Raw genomic sequence first — 24,278 nt, forward strand, 5'->3', positions numbered from 1 at the left:
CATTGCAGCGGGGGCAGTGCGGACCGAGGGACGGGCGGGGGCGCGCAGTCAATGGGACGTAGAGCTTACGTCCGGTCAGAACCGCAGCGCCCCCTGCCCGACGTAGATTCGTACTCGCTCGGTCCGCAGGTAGTTATATAATTCAGCCTGACTACTCATCATCAGACAGAGTATCTCTCTTCCCTTAATACACCAGGTGAAATAGCGGTTTAAAATAAAGGTTTGTATAAGTACTTTATTTTCCAGTCATGTTTTACAGTATTCTGCCTGCTACTTGGCCCTTGCCACTCCCACCTCACCCACCCTCTCATTCTGTGAGATATAGCATCATGGTTCACATGAAAGGCAGAACAGTCCTAAACTTTCTGCAGTGCCTTATTGTAAAAGGCATGAAGGGGAGACAGTATGAGATTGATGTGACCCAAGCTATCATGTGATGGGACCATGTGGGATCTTGCCTGGAAGTCAGAGTGGAAAAAAAAGAGGCCAATAGTGGTCACATGTCAACTGTAGCTGAAAACTAAATCATTTATGAAAACTTTTCTTTAAATAGCTACTGTGCCCAGTGTGTTTAGAGCAGGAATAGAGCTTTAATAGTATATTTCAGTTTTTGTTGTTAATTATGGAATTCAGTTTTAAGCAGCATGTTGCCATTTTAAGAAGCTGCCTGTTCCATCAATGTCTACACAATAAGGAATCGCGACGGACCTAATTAGAAGTAATATATTTCACTTCAAATTATATGACAGTGTCATTTATAGTGGAAATAAGCCCAAATACTTCCCTAGAGAAGACTATGGGATCCTGTACTAATCTTTGGGAACACGTGCTACATTCGGCCACTTTAGGGAAGGAGTCCTTAAAAATCGCAACTTCAACTGCACATAATATGAAGTTTAAATTGAATCCATTGACCAAGTGAAAAGTGTTACACCTCAGGCAACTTGTTTGTAAAAGTCTTTTAAAACCTAAGAATAATACACAGCACATTGTCTAAGCAGATCCATGCCAGGGTACTTAAACATTGCGCCAAATAAACTCTCACTTCTCTGAGACATGCAATCATTAAACATAATTCCAATCACAATTTAGCCAAATGTAAAGGGGGTTTTAGCAAATTCTGAGTCAGCCAAATCCGTCAGGTGAAGCCTCATGGATCTAAATTTTAATTAACCTACAATATAGCTGGGAGGAAAAATTTCAAGAGTAATTACCGTATTTTTCGCCGTATAAGACGCTCCGGCATATAAGACGCACCCAGATTTAGAGGGCAAAAATCAGGAAAAAAAGAAAAAACTAAACCTAGGTGTGTCTATGATGCAGGGGTGTCTTAAGGACTTTTTACCTCCCCCTTTCCAGTTACATTACATACTATTACACCACATATGGGGACAGTGTTATGTGCTGTGTCCCCCTGTGCCTGCTGTGTCCCCCTGTGCTGTGTCTCCCTGTGCCTGCTGTGTCCCCCTGTGCCTGCTGTGTCCCCCTGTGCCTGCTGTGTCCCCCTGTTCTGCCTGCTGTGTCCCCCTGTGCCTGCTGTGTCCCCCTGTTCTGCCTGCCGTGTCCCCCTGTTCTGTCTGCAGCCCCCTGTGCCAGTGTCCCCCGTCCCCCTGTTGTGGCAGTGTCCCCCTGTTGTGGCAGTGTCCCCCTGTTGTGGCAGTGTCCCCTGTGGTAGTGTCCTCTATTGTGCCAGTGTCCCCCTGTTGTGGCAGTGTCCCCCTGTTGTGGCAGTGTCCCCTGTGGTAGCATCCCCTGTGCCTGTGGCCCCGTTATCCGTGTGTCCTCCAGTGCCGGTGTCCCCCTGTTCAGGTACACATACATTACCTGCTCCTGCCGCCGCGCTCCTGGCTCCCCGATCCTCTTCTTCCATCTACCGCTGCCCGCTGCTGCCCCCGCCGAACATCGCTGGCCGGTCTTAGCCGCATGGATACGCTATCAGCACACCACGTGCCGGGGTCACGCATGCCGCCTTACAACGCTGGCCGGTCCTAATTATCCGCGCAGGGATACGCTATCAGCGTGCGCCGGGTCACACATGCCTATGCGTGACCCCGGCGCACGTGGTGTGCTGATAGTGTATCCCTGCGCGGCTAATTAGGACCGGCCAGCGTTCGGCGGCATGCGTGACCCCGGCACGTGGTGTGCTGATAGCGTATCCCTGCGGCTAATTAAGACCGGCCAGCGATGTTCGGCGGGGGCAGCAGCGGGCAGCGGTAGATGGAAGAAGAGGATCGGGGAGCCAGGATTGGAGCCAGGAGCGCGGCGGCAGGAGCAGGTAATGTATATAGTGCTTCCCTGCGCACCTCTGCATCCCGAAATCCGTACCTTCGCCGCATAAGACGCACCCACTTTTCCCCCAACATTTTGGGGAAGAAAAAGTGCGTCTTATACGGCGAAAAATACGGTAGATCTTTCCCATCAGGAAATTTGGATTTGTTCATCTGCCAATTCTTCAATAAACCTATTCATCTTTTAACATATTTTTTTGATGAGAATTCAGGTCACTTGTAGTCTGTTTCTACTTTTTTTTCTACTGGACTCATTGCAGAAAAAAATAGTTTAAGGAACAATATTGCAGTTCCAATTAGATAAGAATAGCTTGGACTGGTAGCTATGATTTATTTCACTTTGTGCATTGCTCTGCCCTATTGAATTAAGCATGTAAGCTGAATTAAATGGCTCTCTAACATTAACAGGCTATGGGCACACTTTAAAGGGAACCTAAACTGAGGAGGATATGGATTTTTCCTTCTAAAATAATACCAGTTGCCTGACTCTCCTGCTGATCCTGTGTCTCTAATACTTTCAGCCACAGCCCCACAACAAGCATGCAGATCAGGTGCTCTGACTGAAGTCAGACTGGATTAGCTGCATGCTTGTTTCAGGTGTGTGATTCAGTCACTACTGCAGCCAAAGAGATCAGCAGGACTGCCAGGCAACTGGTGTTGTTTAAAAGGAAACTTCCATTTCCCTCTCAGTTAAGGTTCCCTTTGAAGCACCGGCAGTTGATTGGGGAGTGGCTTTTTGGGGACATATAGGAATAATTTACATATTCACTAACTTGACTAAAATTAAGCATTGTGGGCGTAATTGATTAAGTGAAGCGGAATATCTGCAAATACCTTATATCTTAGGGAAAACTGTATTTAGCATAGATACATGTAGAAAATTACCTTCAACAAAATCTACAAAGGTCAACACTATCAGGACTTTTTCACAGGTAATGCAAAGCACAGTAGTGTGCAGCAATTCAAAGAACCCTGAACAAATTGGAATAAATCTTTTCAAAGCTTAGCATAGGAAAAACAAATAATAGGATGCCTATTAAATTGCACTGGAGCGAATTTGTGCCCCCCATTAAGCAAAGCTTTTCTGTTCCATCCAAGAGGGTGGTTCAGAATTGCCACCGCAGTGAATCTTGCATTAAGTAAAAGATCTTCATTTTTGCAACTTTCGGCTTTGCCATTGAACCAGTAAAGCATTTACACCACTTACTGTTTAATTAAAACATCCCCCAAGCCACTGTTATTTTCCTGCTGCATCATCTCTGCCTTCCTAACTAGGTATCTGCCAGCTATGTAGTGATGTGACCCAGCAATCAGTTCTTATACGTGAAGGACAAGGAAGCCATAGTATTTCCTGAATCCATCAATAACACATCAGTCACATAATGCACATATTTACATTATGTGTGCTATTGTGGCATGATTGATAATCATATGGGCTCCTGTCATTGGCTTATTAAGGAACCAACACTGGCCAGGATACAGTACATCAGATAACTAGTAAGAGGGTGATGGAACAATGCTTGATGCTGGGAATACATTATACGTTTTTCAATCAGATAGATGGTTCGATAGATACTTTCCGACATGTCCGATCTTATTTTCGATCGTTTTTCTGGTCGATTTCTCATAGAAGTGAATGGAAATAGATAAGAAAAGATAACAGAATCGGAAATCAAATGGAAGATCGAATCGGAATCGTTTGGACGGACAATTGACCGAAAAAACGCATCGTGTGTACCCAGCATTACAGTCCAAGCAGTGATCTGGAGGTAGGAAAGTAAAATAGAAAGCCAGAGAGCTGCAAACTCTGAATAGGGGTGTCACCCTTGTCAATAACAAGGACAAATAAACTGGCAGTTAAACCATTTGTGGATGAAATTGGTTAAAATACAGTTTTACTCCATTAAGATGATTAAAAACACTTTGCAACCAGCAGATGGCAGCAGGCATAGCACTGTGGAAACGGATGAATGATCAAGGTTTAAAAAAAGGACATCATTACAATGTACAGATACAGCACTGTGAACAGCGCCAAACATATTCGCTCTGTGATCAGAGAAGCCTGTACAGGATCTTGCTGTTTGTAAGGCAAGGTAGTTACATTTAACTCTTCCAAGCTTTATCATGATGAAGTGACAAAAATGAACAACAGAGACAGTTTGCATAGTTTATACATTCAAATTAATGTAAGTTGATGTAGGACTTCTTGTTAGTCTGTGAACACTGAGAGGTAGCACCAGTGGTAGCACCCTTGGGCAAATCAGAGCAGCCTGTAGGCCACATCAGAATGACACCCCAGTCTACAAAACGGCACATGAAAAAGACATTGTTATAACGAGTGACTACATATATAACACAAGCTGAAATTGTAATTCACAAATGATTTCTAACAAGTCAACATTTTACATCACACACTTACATATCTCATTTTCACCAACCTTATTACTTTCCACACTGAGGCTCCTCACACTTATGGTGTTACTGAGAAGAAGTCAACATCCTCCATACACAGAACAGATTTACATCCCTCTATTTACTTCAGTTAATACTGTAGCAGGCTTAAAAAACAAAAACAAAAAAAAACAAACAAAAAAAAAAACAATGTGCAGTCTTAAAGCTAGTGTTAAGCTAAAAAACAGATGCTCACCTATGTAGAGGGAAGGCTCTGGGTTGTATCGAGTCTTCACGCTCCTCTCACGGTCCCTGCATTCCAGCAATTCCACCCCTCTTGAATCCCCCAAGCGAGCCCCCAAGAGAGGGTGCTTATGCATGCGTAGTACGGAGCCGCCCGTCTTCAGGAGCACTCGGGCCTCCAAACACTTCCGAAGCCTCCTGTGGTGGCAGAGAGCAGTATTCAACCGATCGGTCGAATACTGCGACTAGGGGAGCCAGCACTGGAACGGGGGGACCGTGAGAGGAGCGGGAAGGCTTTATAGAACCCAGAGCCTTTCCTCTCCTTAAAGGAGTTATCAGGCACAATAAATGAAAATAAGTGCTACTTACCCGGGGCATCGTCCAGCCCCCAACCTCCCAGCATTCCCTCGCCGCAGGTCTGCACGCAGCCGTTCGCCGCCGCTGCCTCCTGGTCCCCGGCGATGACGTCTGGCCGACCTGGAGGTTGGCCTGTACTGTGCCTGCGCGAGCAGTGCGGTCAATCACCACCACGTGGACCAAAGCGTACTGCGCAGGCGCGGTAGTTCTGCGCCTGTGCAGTACGCTCCGGTCCATGTGGCGGTGATTGACATCGCCGCTCGCGCAGGTGCAGTACAGGCCGACCTCCAGGTCGGCCTGACGTCATTGCCGGGGACCGGGAGGCAGCTGCGGCGAATGGCTGACTGTAGAGCTGCGGCGAAGGACATGCTGGGATCTTGGGGCTGGACGAAGCCCTGGGTAAGTAGCACTTATTTTCATTTATTATGCCTTGATAACCCCTTTAAGTATCTGGGATTTTTTTTTGTTTTTTTTTAGCTTAACATTCACTTTAAACACTTGACTAACATTCTTCTTTCAAAAGGGCTCCAGCAAGTTGTGCTGACTCCTCCAAGTTTGCAACCAGTTTATGGCCATTAGGGCAGAAGGGTGCCAAGAAGGTAGATATGGTTAAATGCAACTTCTTTGTAGGACCCACCAGGGCTTGCTGGAGCTCCAGTTTAGAAAAAGGGATGCAGTAGGCAAGTTTAGTTATTTTAAGCTAAGGACAGGGTTATTTCAAAGCAATGGATCTGCCTATGTCACCACTTACTTTTTTTTTTTTATCAAACCTCAAATCCTTACCTAATTTAGACCACTGCTTTAGTAGACCCGGATTCTTCCACCACACTAAGCATATACATTACAACAAAGCCAAAAATACCTAATGTGAAGAAAATCTGTCTGTAGTGCCAATCCAAAGGATAGATGCCAGGGCATTGGTCACGTGATCTCAGTGAAACGGGGAGTGAATCAAAGTGCAGGCAGAGCAGCTGCATGTTCATCTCTAAACACATCTGTTTGAGGTCACAAATCCCATTCTAGCATCACTGACTGCCACAGAACACTGAAGAAGCAGGCAAGTATTTATTTATATTACATTTAATATGACAGGACAGTCAGGCCAGAAGAGGGGCTTAATAGAAAACTGACCCACTTTAAAGTTTTGTAATAGTTTTCATATCTGTTATAAGACAGACTTTTCATACTCATCATGTTTAATCTGTCCAGACTGCTGTCTTGTTTATTTGAGGAAAATTTTTTGGCATTTAACAAGTTGTCTTAATAGATAAAACACGGTAATCGGGATGCTGGTAAAGGGAAGTTGCTGTTTATCATCCATGTGGCACAATTAAGTATTTTAACGCTTCATCTTTATTAACTGGGACACTTTACAAACATATTTTTTTATATCAACTACATGCAATTATGTCTGTAAAAAAGTGAGCTCTGTCAACCACAAGTTGAGGCTAAATATAATCACAAGGATTGAAATATGAAGAAGGAAGGAAAGAAGTGAACTAGTAACACTTGGCAAAATATATAGTTTATTTAATTATCTAGTGCTGCTCTGTTCAGCCTCTGCTGCCTTTGAACTTAACCTCAGTACTTCCTCCTTACTATACCTTACCCTAACCCCTCCCCCCCCCTTACACACTGCGTTAAGCACTCAGAGTAACTTTCAATACACTCCCCCTGTATCATATCAGACAGCCCTAAATGTAACTTGATACTTGGCATTAATCCCTTTCCTCCATAATAGCTAACTTAAACGTAACCTTTTACCCTAAACTAAATTTTAACATTGCCTAAGCCTAACCTATCTAACAATCTATACATATTGGTAGTCTAATGTTTTAGTTTTCCTTAATAGTTAACCCTAGCTTAACCCTAAATTTCACAGAAGTCCTTAACTCATCCACATTAAAGCAAATCTGTAGTAAAAAAAATAAAAAAAATCAAATAATTACCTATGGAGAGGGAGGCTCTAGATCTTATTGAGCCTTCCCTGTCCCCTCGTTCCAGGGCTGTCCACCAGTAAAGGTATTTCTCCTCTGTGAGCCCTCGGAAGGCTTTGGGAGCTCGTGTCCTAGGGTACTCCCAAAGACGGGTGGCTCCGTACATGTGCAGTGCCGCCTATCTTTGGGAGCACTCGGGGGCTCACGGAAGTGTATACAACCAGGTGGTAGAATAGCTGTAATGTGGGTGACAGGGCTGGACTGAAGGGATCTGAGAGGGCTCCATAGGATCCAGACCCTCTCCTCTCCAAGCATTTGACTTTTTTTCTCACTTCAGTTTTACTTTAACAACATAAAGTGTGTGGAAGAAAGGCTATGATCATTTATTTCTGGCACAATCATCAGTGAAAGTTTCAACCCTTTCCCTGCTCTGCTAGATTTCTCCCTCTATTGTGAACACACAACTTTTACTTTTTCTGTACTGCCTCTTCTGCAGCATATCATTATGTTATGCAATCCGGAAGAAGGAAACGGTTGTCTTTACTCCTCATAAATTATGAAGAGTTGGAAAAAAAATAGCAGTGGGTAGCATCATTTGGTGGGGAAGCTCAACACAGCTTAATCTAAAATGACAGACAATAAAACCCTAACCCTAAATGTCCACGATACTCAACAACACTTATTTCAGTCCAGAACTCAGCAAGGATCAGAACTACACAGAGTTTTGAGTACATTGTTTTCTCTTGCTAAGTTGCTAGACCAAAGCAGGTTAATGCCAGGCTAGTTTCTTGCTTCAAGCAAAAAGGTAATTATGGGAAACGTGTATTTTCAGATTCCAGTTTAAAGTCTAGTAGAACAATATCTTGTTGAATGCAAGCTGTAATTTGGGATTAAAATCAAAACACATAAAGATCTCAACAATGACAACTAATACTTGGTCCAGCAGTAGCTGAGGGAGACAATAGCTAAATTTAAGTTTACAGTATTTCAATGGTAATATGAAAAAAATGTGATTCGGTGACTAGCAAAACCAACAGGTATCCTATGCTTAAGAGTAAAACATGAAATGCAAAGCGCCAAGCCTTCACTGAAGAAAGGCAGCTGTAGTTAGTAAGATAAACATTAAGCTGCAAAAGCAGCACTTGCTAATTAGTCATTGACTAAAAATATAAATAATAAATACCTAGAATACATACATTTCTACCTCCATATTACTATCTTGCCAGAAGTGGCAGCACTGCACTGCTGTGACCTTCTGGCATGTAGGAGCTTGGTGTCAGCACAGCTAACACTACTATAGAATTCTCAAAGTCATCTCAAGGAGTCCCATATGACTGTGCCAATGTCATAGAGCATTCTGCAAAACCTTGTCTCAGTGATCCATCATCATTACAACTTTACGGTGTTTAAAAGGGGAATCCAGTCTCTATTAAGTAGCAGACTATCAACCTAACACTTAATAATATAATACAGTAATAAGAAAATGGTATTTCCACTGGTTTACAGGCTTTCTTTTAACACTGAGAAGACAATGAATGGACTTAGAAGATGTAACAGACATAGAAGAGCACAATGGCTGCCAAAGAGCTACAAGACAAAGCAAAAGGCTTTCCTGGCAGTGAAGGATCAAAGGCTTAAGTACTGAAGCTCTTTAAGATAAAGAAGCTGTATCTTTATGATCAATGGAGGAAGAGGAGGAGTTTTACATAGGGAAAAGGAAGACATTTCTCTCTTTGGTCCTTACAATAACAGTAAACCCCATTTCCTAAAATAATGTTGAAGCAGCTAAAAAAAATGTTTGTTACATTAGTTCACACAGCAGCATTAATGCTATGATTCACAATAAAAGTACTGGACCCTACTCTTTAATGTGGTTTTCATCCAATAGAGTGAAAGGTGTTAACAGAAATCAGCTTCTGCTCCAGTTACGGAATCAGTGCTGCAAGGCTGTAAGCTCATCCGTTTGAAATACTGACTGAAGAGCTGGGCCTATTTTTCTTCACAAAACACTGCTATTAATTGCATTTAATCTATTGAATTTCTTGCCCGACGACCAGGCAGTGATCTATCACATTGTACTGGCTGCACAATGCTTTTTATTACTAAAATCCCAAATACATACTATAGCAGAATATATGTCTGTGCTGCAGTCAGCCAACAGGAGAGACAGTCCTCATTTACATAGCAGTTTGTAAGTGAGATATTCGACAGTCAATGTAAGTGTAGTTTTTAATCTACACCCCAAATAGAGATGTATCCTTGCCAGTGTTTAGGATGCACAGAAACATGGAGACGTGTTTTACTTGATAAACTCCACCTTTCCTGATTCAGTATCATCATTTCATTTAAGCTGTTTCACAAATGTGTGAGGACTGGCGTTTGACATTCCTTAGCTTACATTTATAGGAAGCCGAAGTGTGACCACTATTATGATTCATGGTGGTTGATTCACATAGCTTTTCTTTTGAATGATCTACCCTCAATTATTTTTCATCATAACTGCAACGAAAAGTAACTCATGAAAAAATAGACAAAAGGGATACTGGGAATGCAGATTATTACAAATTCAGTCAATAGGAGGTTAGAGATATTATACTCACAAACATGGGTTACCACTAAGGCAACCACTGAAATAGCAGGTGGGGAGCTTATGACCTGACCCCACTCAGGTTATGAAGTCACTCTCTGTAAACAAGAATGGGGAGAAACACTCCTCCACCAAGGGTGGACAATTATAACACAAAAATCTTGAACAGAGGCGCCAAGAAGAGTAAAAATTACTAATTTACAAAATTACAAATAAAATGGGAAGTTGAAGATACGTATATGTCAGATTCAATAAAAAAAAAAAAAACTTTAATCGACTACTCCATGGTGCAATGCATTTCACAGGTGCAATCCTACTTCATCAGGCAATTAAGAAGCAACTAGGTCCAGTAGTATGCAGGCCAGACACCTCTGTCAATTGAATCTGACATATCCATGTCTTCTATTGGGAGTTATGTCCACTACTACCTCCCATTTTATTTAATTTTTTTTAAGTTGTTTTTTTACTTTTTTGGTCCCTCTATTCAAATTTTCTGTGTCATGAAAAAAAGAGATAAAACATGAATTAACAGATGATTAGAGATTAATCTTGAATTAAGTCAGATGAAGACTCAGCTAAAGAGAGATGAAAGGTAAATAAATAAGTAAGGCGATTAAGGGTGATTTATGAGATACATTTTGTGAATCAACTCCATGGTATCTTTACAAACCTGCTATCATGAAGTGAGAAGCCATGTTAATTTGAGGTCTCAAACTTTGAAAAGACTGTCTCTCCTGTGAACAGACACTGAAACCACTTCTAAAGGGTGAGTGTAGCCTGTAAAATGTTAATTCTGGCTAGTATATTAGAACATGTGATGGTTTAATGAGAGCATGAAAAGCTAAACACAAATTGCTTGAAAGCCATGTCAACCAATCTCATCCTGGCTTCCATCTGTACAGCACAAGATGAGTCAGCCTGATATTTCATTGGTTGTCAATGGACATATGTGCAACTACATTATACCCTTTAAAAGTAGCACGAATCTCAGAAAGAGAATCGCATTTCCATCATATAACCCTTTGGCTGCCAGTGTAGTCTGCAATGCCTTTCTGCATGTCTTTGGCAACATAGGAGTCATTAAAAGGCCACCTCTCACTATATTTTGTATAATGCAATGAAAGAAACCATGTTCCTTAAATGGCATATGACATACTCCTTTTAAGTATATTTCTTACTAACACTGACAAACACACAAATACATGGAAATAGAAAAATAGAACACATTTGTGCAAAGGGGCTTCTCATCTCACTTCTTAATACTTGAAATATTTGTGCATTTGAGCCCTTGATCGATGTCTTTTGCTGGAACTCTGCCATTTGTAGGGAAGTGCTATAAATGCCAGTACAAATCTGTAAAAAAAAAAAACTACAATGGCATCCAGGAAGGACTTCTCAATCATACATCAATTCTGGTGGATGACTACTCGCTTTTACAAAGCAGCAAACTTTATCATTTGCTCAGAATTTCCTATTTTGATGGATTGATTGGACCAATAATTAATTTCCCTTTTAATTCCAATGACACAGAAGGGTGCACCAGATGCTACCTCAGTCTCCCATCAGGTTTCACAAGGCCAAGTTCTGATTTGGGATCAGGGCTGAGAGAGCTCCAGGCAGTCTGAGAACAAGACTGCATAACGGGGCAGGATGAGGGTCCTGTGGTGCAGATGTCCACTGCAGACCAAATGTTGGCTGCTAAGCTGTCAACCCAACTTTCCAGTTTTGAACCTACAAAGGCTCCATTCTTCTTTGCTTGTTCCACTTGAATGGCGTTAATTGGTATATTTAAAACTGGATTCAACCCCTGGAAGCTCTGCTCCATGTAAGCATTTTTTGGAGGTCCTCCATGAAACTTGACAACTTCATCTGCAATAAAAAAAGAAATTAAATTAGTGAAAAAAAAAATCAGCTGGAACATACTCTTATCTTCAGTAACAGTATTATTTCAGCAAGGTGATGACTACAGACTGTTATATTCAACTCCCACATGTGACCAGGGTGGAGTTACCGGGTCTCAATCCAAACACTGTCCTTTTTCCAAGCAGTCTATACGTAACAAACTCCTACATGTCCTTATTTTTGTGGTTAAGTCCAGAATCCATACTGGTTAGTAATATCAGACAAGGGCACATTTATTTTTTAAATGGAATCTGCGTTTACTAATAAAGGTAAAGGTGCATGATAGTGAGCACTTAAACATGTAGGCAGCCATTTCAAGATGACATATTGCAGACTGAAGTATAAGTCAACTATAAGTATAAGTGTTACCAGGATATTGTGTATATTAAAGAACGGTCAAGAGACAGTAGCAGCTTGTTGGCCACAGTAGAGAAAGTGATTAGGCCTGATCATGATTATTATTATCCTTAAAACAGAAGACCAGGTATTTTTTCCCTTATAATCTCCTCAGCTGTCTTTTCAAATAAACCCTCTGTCTTTCCCAAATATCCAGACACTAAATCACTGGTAAAGATCTAGTGATGACATCATATGTATTCTTTTCTGGTCCCCTGGGTTTCCTGGAAGTGGGCTCCTGTGTCAGTTCAGAAACACAGCATCCCATAATGCCTACTGGTGGTGTGGTGTATGATTTTAATGACCTACCAGTGTTGGGAATGCCATTTGGGGCTTTTATGGCACAGAGGTTTGTGGGAGTAGGGGTTGGCTTGTCTTTAGTTGTTCCTTTGGTTCTAGGGATGGATGCGGTGCCCAAATAGCTTGAAGAATGAAAGCTGCAGTGGAAAGGATCAGTGGTGTCCTCTTACGAATGGGGGGGGGGGGGATGTTAGAGCCCTGACTGACTGGCACCCATGCTTGCAGTGATCCAATGGATTTGACTTTTGCTTATTTATTGCAGATATATTTTATGGGGAGAGGAGATCTTGAATGCCCCTTTCCCATGCCCTGGATGAATGTTGAATTAATGTTGAGCTAAGATGAGCATTTATGAGCATATCTTCTATCTCAAAGAATGAAGTGTTAACAATTACTGCAAGTCTGGGTACCACTTAAAGTGTGTGCTTCTCTCTAGAAGTGATGGAGTTTACAGCGAGTTACATAGAGCCCCCGTACCGCGGAACTTGCTCTTACACTTACTATTACTGAACTGTTTAAGGACCACAGTCATTTTTCACACTGAGCATTACGTGCAACTTTTACATCTGCGTTAGTTTTATACAACTGCGTTTGTAATTTGGGTTTACAGATCCTTTGACAAATATATAGAGACATAAATGTCATGCTTCCAGAGGTTTTTCCATAACATAGCGACAGCTGACAGATCAGGCGGTGACTGTGTTCCGTTGCCATTAGGTGTGCATTTGCTCTCAGCCAGAGCCAGAAGAAGGTTTAGTTGAATGGCTTACAATGAAAAGAAATGTTAAAAAGATAAAAGGGCACTTACTGTCTGTAATACTAGGGCCGCAATGCAAATGTCACAAGAATGAATGCATTTACTTCATAAACTATTGTTGTCATGTCATTAACTTCAGCCACTCGCTGCATATTCCTGTTGTCAATAAATGCAGAGCACCGTGAAGGTAATTTTATCAGATTTGCCATTTTGTATGTGTGCATTCTGTAAAAGTATGCATTGTGGTCACAGCAATGTATTTATTTTTTCTTATGAGGTAAACACAATGGCCTGCCAGTATCCAACATAAAATATGCTGTACCCTTGAAGTTAATAGCTGCGCTTCTCAGGAAGAATCATTTGTTTCATTGTGACTTCAGTATGTAGGCCTTATGGTGAGTGGGAAGTCTTTTAAATTCAATTGTAAAAAAGAAGAAAAGTGTTACTTAATTGCTTTCTGAAAGGATATTCACAGTGGTGGGCATTTTATGTAGCAAAGAATGGCTAAACTGACAGACTGCACTTAGCTTAAGATCAGGGACCTGTCAGCGTTAAAGATGAGATTCAATTCTAACCTAAAGGGTACCCTAACCGACCTAAAAAAAAACTTTGATAATCATCTAAGAGGGAAGGCTCTGGATCCCCAGAGCCTGCTTGGTCCTCTCTCGGTCCCCTCATTCCACCACCGCCCCCTCATAGTAATCCAACTAGAATGTCGGAATAAGCCTTGAGTAGTCCTCAGATGATTTCAGAATTTCTCATAACCCTAAGTACTTCTGATTATGAGTGGATCTGTACTGCGCACACGTGAATGCATGCTCGCACATGAGCAGTATGGATGCGCCCAGCTTCGATCAGGTCTTTCTTCCATTACAACAGACACCAACGGATGTTGACAGACAAAGAGGATCCTACATCAGATCCACTGTGACCATTCATGACAGCTGATGTCTAATGAGAAACTAAGAACTCAGCCTTATGCTCCAGTCTGGTCACTAGTCTAGGCTATGTTTAAGCTTCCAATAGAAATTTACAGTCACATGCCACCTTAGCATTTTGTACTAATAAAGATACAGGGGGAATATGCAATGGGGTAAGCAGATGGATGATGTTAGACCTGACCCTTTCAATGATAGCACTTTTAGTGTAACTTACTAATGAAATGTTGAAACAACTTTTACCTTGTGAAAAAAAAGAAATGCAATAACAGCAGAATGAATCTGAACTATTAATATTCAAAACAAAATATTAAGAAGATCTTCCAAAATAGTTTATACTTTAGAGTATTATTGTGGAGGATACCAACCATTTAGGTGGCCTGATTTATAAATCAGCAGGGACAGCAATACTATCCCAGGAAAAACACACACACACTTGTTCTACATACATAGCATATGTATTGTACTCTCCACATTTTTATTTCAGTGAATTTTATATAGTAAACAAAAAGAAAAATGTTCCGGGCATTTTCTGTCTTTGCTGCCTCTGATTGAAGCCAGTCCTGATGTAATTTCCTCTCTTACTCTTTTTTTTCTCCTTTGCTTGAAATGGTGTATGCATTGCCCGCCCTCCACCTTACATAGTTACATAGTTATTTTGGTTGAAAAAAGACATACGTCCATCGAGTTCAACCAGTACAAAGTACAACTCCAGCCTGCTCCCTCACATATCCCTGTTGATCTAGAGGAAGGCGAAAAAAACCCCACAAGGCATGGTCCAATTAGCCCCAAAAGGGAAAAATTCCTTCCCGACTCCAGATGGCAATCAGATAAAATCCCTGGATCAACATCATTAGGCATAACCTAGTAATTGTAGCCATGCGCAAAAGGTGGATCAACGCAACACCAGGCCGCCTCCGAATGGCCTCCAATCAGAGGTGCATTTCTGGGGGGGCTCAGCGCACCTCTGATTGGAGGCGGCCTGGTGTTGCGCTGATCCACCTTTTGCGCAATTTTCAATTTTCGATTTTATTTCATTAGCCGCACCCAGGCTATGCATATACATAGGTTAGGATTTAGTTATTGTTAGGCCCCTCCCATGGAGGATCGACTTCTTCGCAGTGGGAGGGACGAGTACTTAATAGGTTGCATGCAAGCTGTTACAGGAAACTAACATCCTCCTCCAGTGGTAGACAGGTCATGTGTATGCTCGGTGTGTATTATATCCAACAAGTGGGGCTTGCACTCTTTTGCAGGTAGGCACTTGCCTGTTTTTAAGTAGCGCTGTTCATTTCCTTGCTATGTACTAATTTATTTCGTTTTTGGTCAGCTGCTCCCACTTAACAGCCATGCTTTTGGTGTATATGCAGAGCTTCTGTTTGGGTTCAAGGTGCGTTTGTAGTTTCTGGGGGGGCTCAGCGCACCTCTGATTGGAGGCCATTCGGAGGCGGCCTGGTGTTGCGCTGATCCACCTTTTGCGCAATTTTCAATTTTATTTGATTAGCCGCACCCAGGCTATGCATATACATAGGTTAGGATTTAGTTAGTGTTAGGCCCTTCCCATGGAGGATCGACTTCTTCGCAGTGGGAGGGACGAGTACTTAATAGGTTGCATGCAAGCTGTTACAGGAAACTAACATCCTCCTCCAGTGGTAGACAGGTCATGTGTATGCTTGGTGTGTATTATATCCCACAAGTGGGGCTTGCACTCTTTTGCAGGTAGGCACTTGCCTGTTTTTAAGTAGCGCTGTTCATTTCCTTGCTATGTACTAATTGTAGCCATGGATGTCTTTCAACGCAAGGAAAGCATCTAAGCCCCCTTTAAATGCAGGTATAGAGTTTGCCATAACGACTTCCTGTGGCAATGCATTCCACATCTTAATCACTCTTACTGTAAAGAACCCTTTCCTAAATAAATGGCTAAAACGTTTTTCCTCCATGCGCAGATCATGTCCTCTAGTCCTTTGAGAAGGCCTAGGGACAAAAAGCTCATCCGCCAAGCTATTATATTGCCCTCTGATGTATTTATACATGTTAATTAGATCTCCTCTAAGGCGTCTTTTCTCTAGACTAAATAAACCCAGTTTATCTAACCTTTCTTGGTAAGCGAGACCTTCCATCCCACGTATCAATTTTGTTGCTCGTCTCTGCACCTGCTCTAAAACTGCAATATCTTTTTTGTAATGTCGTGCCCAGAACTGAATTCCATATTCCAGATGTGGCCTTACTAGAGAGTTAAACAGGGGCAATATTATGCTAGCTGAGCACTGTACTAGTAACTTCACTGTCAGACCTAGCTTGCTTTGTAAACACATGTGAGCGTATTTCAGCAGCTTCCGCAGAGAGGTGAGGTATATTTCCCTTCTCAGCCACATGTCACTCTGAACTGCCCTCAGCCAATTAGTGGGGAGCAGAAATGTGGGAGGGGAGATAACAAGTTTACCTCTCCCCGGCAATATAGGGTAAGGATGTAGACTACATAATAAACACAAAGCAGTGGGTAAATGGAATTTAGAAATCTTCAAGCATCTCCAGAGGGTATATCATTAGTGATTCACCAAACCTAGACTTCATTAATTACAACTCTGTAATTCTCTGCCATAAGGTGGTTAGATTTTGCCACCCTCAGCTGGGTCATAACAGGTTGCTGAGATGTTAGTGAATTAGTGGTTGTGTGACTTCAGTTGCATGCACTATCCAAGATATTTAAAGAGACTAATATAGAAAAAAGCTCTCACTGCACCCTGTATGAGACAGGAGTCATAAGCTGCTCATTTACTAACCTTTCAGCAACCCTTACATGTTGCAATATGACCCAGGCAATATACACATACAGTGCTGGATCACTTATAATGTCTATACTGGAGATGCTTGAAAATGCATTAGTAAACTAGTGATAATCTGAATGTTGTTTAAAGTAGATAGCTTATGTCGATGGTTCCTGTGATTATAACAACCTCAAGTTCATCTAAAAGACAAAAGGAGACCAGAAGCCCAATGGTGCAGAATCGTGTAAGATTCAGGAAAGAAAATTGCTAAGGATGTATATACTCAAAAGGCGGGTAGCAAATCCTTGCAACCACCGCCAGAGCAGGCAGGAAATTAACCGTCCCACTCGGTCAGCAGCTCCATTCAGCAGAAAAAGTCGCCCTGTGTAATACAATGTAACTATGGAAAGATGGATATATTTAAAGCTCTCTTTCTCCTCTTTCTGACGACAATTTTGATCACGAAAAAAGCGAAAATTAAAAAGGCGTAGGGCAGCGGTTTATATATCATTGGAAAGAGGAGAAAGAGAGCTTTAAAATGATATGCATCTTTCCATAGTTTCTGCACTGCTTGGAGTCCCTTATCTTTTATGCATTGGCTGCCTCCACCCGTTTTAAGTTGTTTAAAGTAGGACAATAGTTTTAAAGGGTTCAAATTTAATTACAGATACAGTCATACAGAGGTGACGGCTTTTGGATACATTTCATTTTTTTTTTCAAAGCATGAAAAATTTATTAACAAAAAAAATCATAATTTTCTCTGAAACAAAATTAATTGAATTAGGGTATCTTGATACTCATCATTTAGACCCCCATCTTTTGCCATTTCTAGGAAACCAACATTAGTTCTGGGTCAAGAGGGACTTTAGGAGACTTTTCCATCTGCTACATGCAAGTAAAACAGGTTTTAAAAAGTTCAGGCCACAAGCACAATGTTGATTTGGGTACATCACAGTTGTGCACAATTCTATAAAAACTCTCATTGGCCAGTAATTCTATATGGCATGTCTGGCCAATCAGTGAGGTGTTTCCCTCTGAAGGACTATCTCCAACTTATAAATAGATTTTGCATAGCTAATTAGCACCACCTGATGGAATGTGGGATGCAACGCTTCCATAAATATTTTATTACTTATTTTAGCATTTATATGAAATCTCAGCTGCTAGGAATATTCTGGTCCTTTTTATCCAACTGTTGATAGTATATGGCTAGGGAGCTATTTCTGTTAATCAATCTATGTATGAAGACCGTCTCCTTATTCAATGGAAAGTGGCCTGATCAAGTGTAAAATGCACAGAGCCGCTGCAGAAATAGAGACCCACTGTCAAAATTCCACATCCAACATAGCACACACACATAAGCCTTCACACAGCTCTACAAACTCCTCTGGCTTATGAATGTTGAGTTCTCACAGACACCCAGACTGATGCATTCAATTCCCCATTCATTTTTAGTCAACATTAAACTGACAAATTTGCAAGCTATCCAAGATACACATCATCCCCAGCACAGAAAGCATTTATTCAACGTAAGCTACAGCTGAAAAGGGAACGCGTTGTTTCACATGAGATAGCACAGTATGTCCAAGAATCCCATGTGTCTGCCAGGCGGGCAGTGCCACATTGCCATCCAATGACACTGAGGCCTTCTTTCCACAGAGTGTCAGATACTGGCAGCAATCATACCAGGAATACAGACGGCCATTTACAGACAGCTCAGTCAGAACTTGTGTGCAGCATTTAGAAATGTTTACAAAGCTGAGCACATAAGCCTCAAGATGCGGCTCTGACCAGGGAAGAGCTGTATAATTAAATCAAAGGTCATATAGGAAATTTACTGAGCTTTCTTTACATTATTAGGCGTTCCTGAATATTAATATACTGCAAACACCAGATGTCCTTTGAAGAGAACCAGTCAAAAACATGAATATTTGTAATAACCTGAATCTTTACTTGTAAATTGCGCTTACAGGAAATCGTTACCAGATTAAGACTTTGTTCTTGTTGTTGTGTTATACAGGTTTTTCCTTCAACTGATGTCAAGAAGGATGCCAGTATGTGCATAATCAGCATATAATGGCTCCTGCTTCCAGGAACCTTGTCCAATAAGTCGTCTTACCGCAGCCAACAGCGGGATGGGCAATAGATGTAGCCTTGTACATCTATGATGAAGAAGAGGTATGATGATGAAGAGGTAGAACCTCGAAAACTGTAGTTGGTGATCCAGCAGCACATTGAGTCAGTAACTGCCAGTTAATTTCCCTCTCCTGTACATCTATTCCCCCCACTGGCCACAGTTAAGACAACTTGTTGGAGGAGGTTCCTAGAAACGTATGTGCTGTCCTACCTTTTAGGGTTCCTGTTCTAAATATATAAATCAGGATTCAGATAAAAAGTTCAAAAATATTTATTCGTGCACTCGACAACGTGTTTCATGGTATAAACCGCTTCCTTTCCTGCCTTTAAAAAACAAACAGCAGCACTCAGAAATGATACAGATATTGTGACAAAAAAAAAAAAACAACAACAACAAAAATCATAATAATTATATATATGAAAATCATCAAAAGTTAAAAACAAATATGTAATTTGTTGAACAACATGGCGTTTATGTTGAACATATTCACATAAGCACATAGCATAGAAAATGTAAACATTAAAGACCAATTCTTGCTTCAAAGATAAAACATGCTGCAGCTATAGTGCCTACAGAAGCTGTCATATATTGCAAGTTTACAGTAAAGTTTTTACATTGAAAAATATGATACAACAGATAGCACATATTTTTGGGGAGGAGATAATTATAAAACTCATTACCATATATATATGGAATTGTCAAAAGGGGGGGAGGGGAGGGTGCAGGGAGAGTAATCCTGTGGTTCTTAGTAACAGTATAAGAGGTCTGCTGTAATATATATAGGAGTTTACATTTTCTATGTTATGTGCTTATGTGAATATGTTCAACATAAACGCCATGTTGTTCAACAAATTACATATTTGTTTTTAACTTTTGATGATTTTTATAAATATAATTATTATTTTTTTTTTGTTTTGTTTTGTTTTTACACAATGGGCTTGATTCACAAAAGAGTGCTAACTGTTAGCACGGCCGTTTTTGCGCGAATTTTCCCGCAAAATCGATATTGTTTTCGCGCAAAAAATCACGTTTGCGCGCGAAAACGTTATCATTTTGCATGAAAATTTGCGATTGCGTGCAATGCGAAAATTTGCAAGAAAACAGCCGTGCTAACAGTTAGCACTCTTTTGTGAATCAAGCCCAATATCTGTATCATTTCTGAGTGCTGCTGTTTGTTTTTTAAAGGCACGTTACTGACCTGAGGAAGCGGTTTTTACCATGAAACGCGTTGTCGAGTGCACGAATAAATGTTTTTGAACTTTTTATCTGAATCCTGATTTATATATCTAGAACAGGAACCCTAAAAGGTAGGACACCACATAAGTTATTGTTGGATACTGCCTTTTGGAGATCTCTGTACACTTAACAACATTAGAAAAGGGCGCCTCCAGTTCTTACAGTACTTAGCGTTTACCCCTTAGTTTTAGGGGGAGGATTGGTTTAAAAGGGTTTTTCCCGTGAACCACAGAATCCCTTTTTTTTTTGGAGCAGCGACCAGCATCATACCATACAAGGCCGAGTGGGGACGGTACTTCCCCACAAGCGCTGACGAGTGGTTGCCTCATCCAGCAACCCTTGTTTGTGAGTATACTTCTTGCCTTTTATATACTGTCCTGCTAACCTAACGATATTACGCCAGATTGGGCTTCCGGCTCTCCCTCTGCTTTTTTCTCCACGATTTAACAGTTCCTAGAAACGTGAACCATTATATGTTGATTATTTATGCCCACCTTGTAGGTGCAATTTCAGCATATTTGTCAAATAAACGGAGGATAATCTACTCTATGAGAGCACTCCTTTATCTCCTTCTTCACAGTTTCTACCAAATCCCTTATGGAGCTGCTCAGTTGAGGACATAGTCTTGAAGTTTGTGATTTATTCTTAAAAACTGGAGAATTTTTTTTTACCTTTAATCCAGTGTGAAGGTTGCAATGGTATCCTTTAGAACAGGGATAGCCATTGCGTTGATCAGGATCTACCAGTAGATCATGAAGAACTGCTGGGTGGATTGCGGTCAGACGCTTTAAAATCGTGCGGCGCAAGCTAACAGTGCAGTGCTGGCGTACCATCAAATTGTGCTGCTCTGCTGCAGGGTACATGCAGCCAGCCAGAAGCGACAAAGACAGAGGTGAAGTAAGTGAGAGATAGTGTCCATGGTCACTCCCCTCCTGGCTATGCACAGGAAGCAATGTGGCAATGCCCCCTCAGCAGTTCAGGTGGTACAAGGGCGACTCATGTCTCATGTTGGGGCCCTTTCTCTTTAGTCAGCCGTGCACCAGAAAGTGCTCGAATAGAACAATGTGAACAAAGGAGAGGAGAAAAAAACAGAAGGCTGCAGGTGAGTATTTGGTAATTTCTATCTAAGTGGGCACTGCGTGGAAACTTTATATTAATTTATCTATGTGGGGGCCCATTTTTTTTGTGGCAGAAGGGAAGTGCAGAATGCAAGTCTGCAAAATCTTCAACTCAACAAGTAGCCCACGGGCCAAAAAAGTGTGGACGCCCTTACTTTAGTATACCGGTATGGCTGTCAGTTGAACTGCCTGAACTAAAGTGGCCATATATATTATTTGCCACACATAATTGCAGCAGTATACAAAAAAATAAAATACAAAAATGACCTGCTTACAAAAGGTTGATGTCCTAGTGGAGGGCTGCCCAATAGGTCGACCACCTGCTGAGTAGATCGCGGCCGCTTGGCCGCGTTCTGTCATATTCTTCTGCCGCGCAGCAGCGGTTGTCAGAATTTGCTGCCATAGACATAGAGCATCAGAGGGGAGAGCCGTGGCTGAAGGGGAGGCGCCGCTAAAGGGAAGAGCCCCGAAGGCAGCATGAAAGGGAAGTGCTTACTGTGCTTCTCCCCTGCTCCCCGCCCACTTTCTTTTCCCCGCGTTCATCCAGCTCTCTCACTCTCACCGACAGGCATCTGTGCACGGACGCCAGGCTGTAAATGCAGGAGAGAGTGCATTGTGGTCAGTCCAGGACGCTGGTCTTCCCTCCTCTCCACTACAAGGTAAAAGAGATGTCACTCTGTGACATCTGCTCGGAATGATAACCTTTGCCCTCAACAAAGATCGGATGACACAGTGTGACAATGCAGAGCCCAGACAGCCAGGCAGGGCTGCATGTCACACATACAGTGCTGGCAGCCAAAGTGAACATAAAAAGTAAATTTGCAAAGGAATGCAAACTAATGTAGTATACTCTGGTGTTCTTCCTAAAACTTTTGATTTATTGTGAGTTGAGCATATATATGTGACTGTCTATGTGTGCTAAGATGGGGGGGGGGGGGAGGGTCCTGACACTGTGGGGGAGTTGGTAGATCTCATGGTCTTGGCGATTTTAAAAGTAGCTCGCGAGCCGAAAAAGTGTGGGCACCCCTGTCCTAGTGCAATGGAGAAATATGGCTGCAATGTACTTTTAAACATCTCTAAAATAGTCTGTCTTGCCCTCGCCCCTTCTGTTGCACCACACACTTCCATCGAACTGAGCAGCTGAGTGTTCACTTGGAGAGAGCCCCCCACCGATTTGAGAGGGGCAGTTAGCAGCAGCTTGGCCATGTCTCTCCCCTCTCACACCTGACTGCCGCTTTTGCCCTTAAAAAAAAGTAGTCAGCTTTTTTTTAAATTGCTACTTTAACGAGGTGACTGTTTAGACCACAGCATGCTGAGTGATGGAAAGTTGCACCAATTTATTAATTCCAGGAAACAGTATGGTTGACAAATTTCAGACAACAGATATTTGTGTATAGCAGGATCACCGATGTATGTATGGACAATGTTTTCAATCTTTGATTTGGAATAATGTTTTGGTTAGACAGTTTTGCAGGCTGGAGCAGGCTAAGTCCTGGCTGGCACACTCAGACTATGAGGTCATCCTTAGCTACCATTTCCTAATATTTCTGTGGCATGGCCAACTATAAAACTGAAACACACTAACAGTTTGAATTAAATATAAGAAAGTGCAAGAACAAAAGGAAAAGCCTTTAAATCTATTGTTATTATAAAATATTTGCCAGCTGGTGCTCCTGTTAAGGAAGATTAGTACTGCATTAGCTCACAGCAGTGGCCCAAATATGCTTGCAGTACACAAAATAAGTCTGATTAAATTAAAAAAAAATTAGAAATCTAGCCTGTAAGTTAAAATTAAATGTTATCCATATGCAACTGAATGGAGTCACGCAGAGGAAAATTTAAAAAAGAAAATCGTGAAACTCTTTCTTTGTGAGGCAAAGTCATTTCCAAGTAAAGAATATCTCCTTGGTACATCTGCACTACTCTAGTACTGAACTAAGCAATGTAATGAGAGCATAGATAATTTCCAAGATTATTTGCATATCTACTGCTCTACCCTATTACATGATAGATCATGCTTACTAGGCTAGTTTAAAACAAAGGACACCCAGTAGTGAGAAAACATACCACATATACCTGTGGACAAGCTCCCCCCAGGCATTGACAACCCCCCCCCCCCACACTTTCAGCCCCCCCCCCCCCCAAAAAAAACACCAAAAAAACAAACCTGCAATCCAATGTACAGAGTATGCACCTTTATTTACCTGATGTTCATCTTTAGGGCAGAAGGTAGAGGTAGGAAGTGTTTATGTATTTTATCATACTTTAAAGTGTACCAGAGCTTGAAAATTAAAAAGATTTTATGCATACCTGGGGCTTCCTCCAGCCCCATCCGCTTGGATCGCTCCCACACCGCCGTCCTTTGCTGCCCGCAGCTTCGGGAACTGGGTCCCTACACTTCTGTCAGTCGGCGCCAGTCTAACTTATGGGAAGTGCGCTGTTTGCCTATCTCTCCAGCAGCCGCTGGAGAGATACATAGAGGGCACACTTCTCCTGCGTAGCTGGCCGCAACTGACGTCAGTGACGGGGCTTGGTTACCAAAGCTGCGTGCTGAGGAGGACGGTGGCGTGGGAGCGGTCGGAGCAGATGGGGCTGGAGGAAGCCCCAGGTATGTATAAAATATTTTTAATTATTAAGCTCTTAGTCCCTTTAACCTCTGAATTAACAACATGGAAACCCCCTTAAACCCATCTGGACACGCAGTGTATGGTCCAGATACTCTTTGGTCAGAAAAATAGGCTCACAGACATCATCTTACATGGACCCGTCTCTCTCACCATTTGTGCCGCTCTCCTGTCACTAAAGCCCACTCGCTCTGTGAGCTGGTCAGACCCTGTGATCACTGGGAGTTGATAACAGCCAATCACAGTGATCCCAGGGTCAGGAGCCAATGAAATTGTCTCCTCACCGCCTCACAGAGCTC

The 24,278-nt window shown here is 41.9% G+C and overlaps 1 protein-coding gene across 4 annotated transcripts in view; it reads right to left on the bottom strand.

Annotated features, from left to right (window-relative positions):
• Positions 1 to 6,928: 6,928 nt before the first annotated feature.
• The window catches only part of XYLT1 (xylosyltransferase 1), a 481,277-nt gene continuing 463,927 nt past the window's right edge, over positions 6,929 to 24,278 (bottom strand). For all 4 annotated transcript variants that reach the window (XM_068244759.1, XM_068244760.1, XM_068244762.1 and 1 more), the window contains exon 11: positions 6,929 to 11,672. In XM_068244759.1, coding sequence (XP_068100860.1) covers positions 11,350 to 11,672 — 323 coding nt within the window. In that variant the 3' untranslated portion in view covers positions 6,929 to 11,349. The remainder of the gene's footprint in view (positions 11,673 to 24,278) is intronic.

Source organism: Hyperolius riggenbachi, chromosome 7, assembly GCF_040937935.1.
Source record: "Hyperolius riggenbachi isolate aHypRig1 chromosome 7, aHypRig1.pri, whole genome shotgun sequence".
NCBI lineage: Eukaryota > Metazoa > Chordata > Amphibia > Anura > Hyperoliidae > Hyperolius > Hyperolius riggenbachi.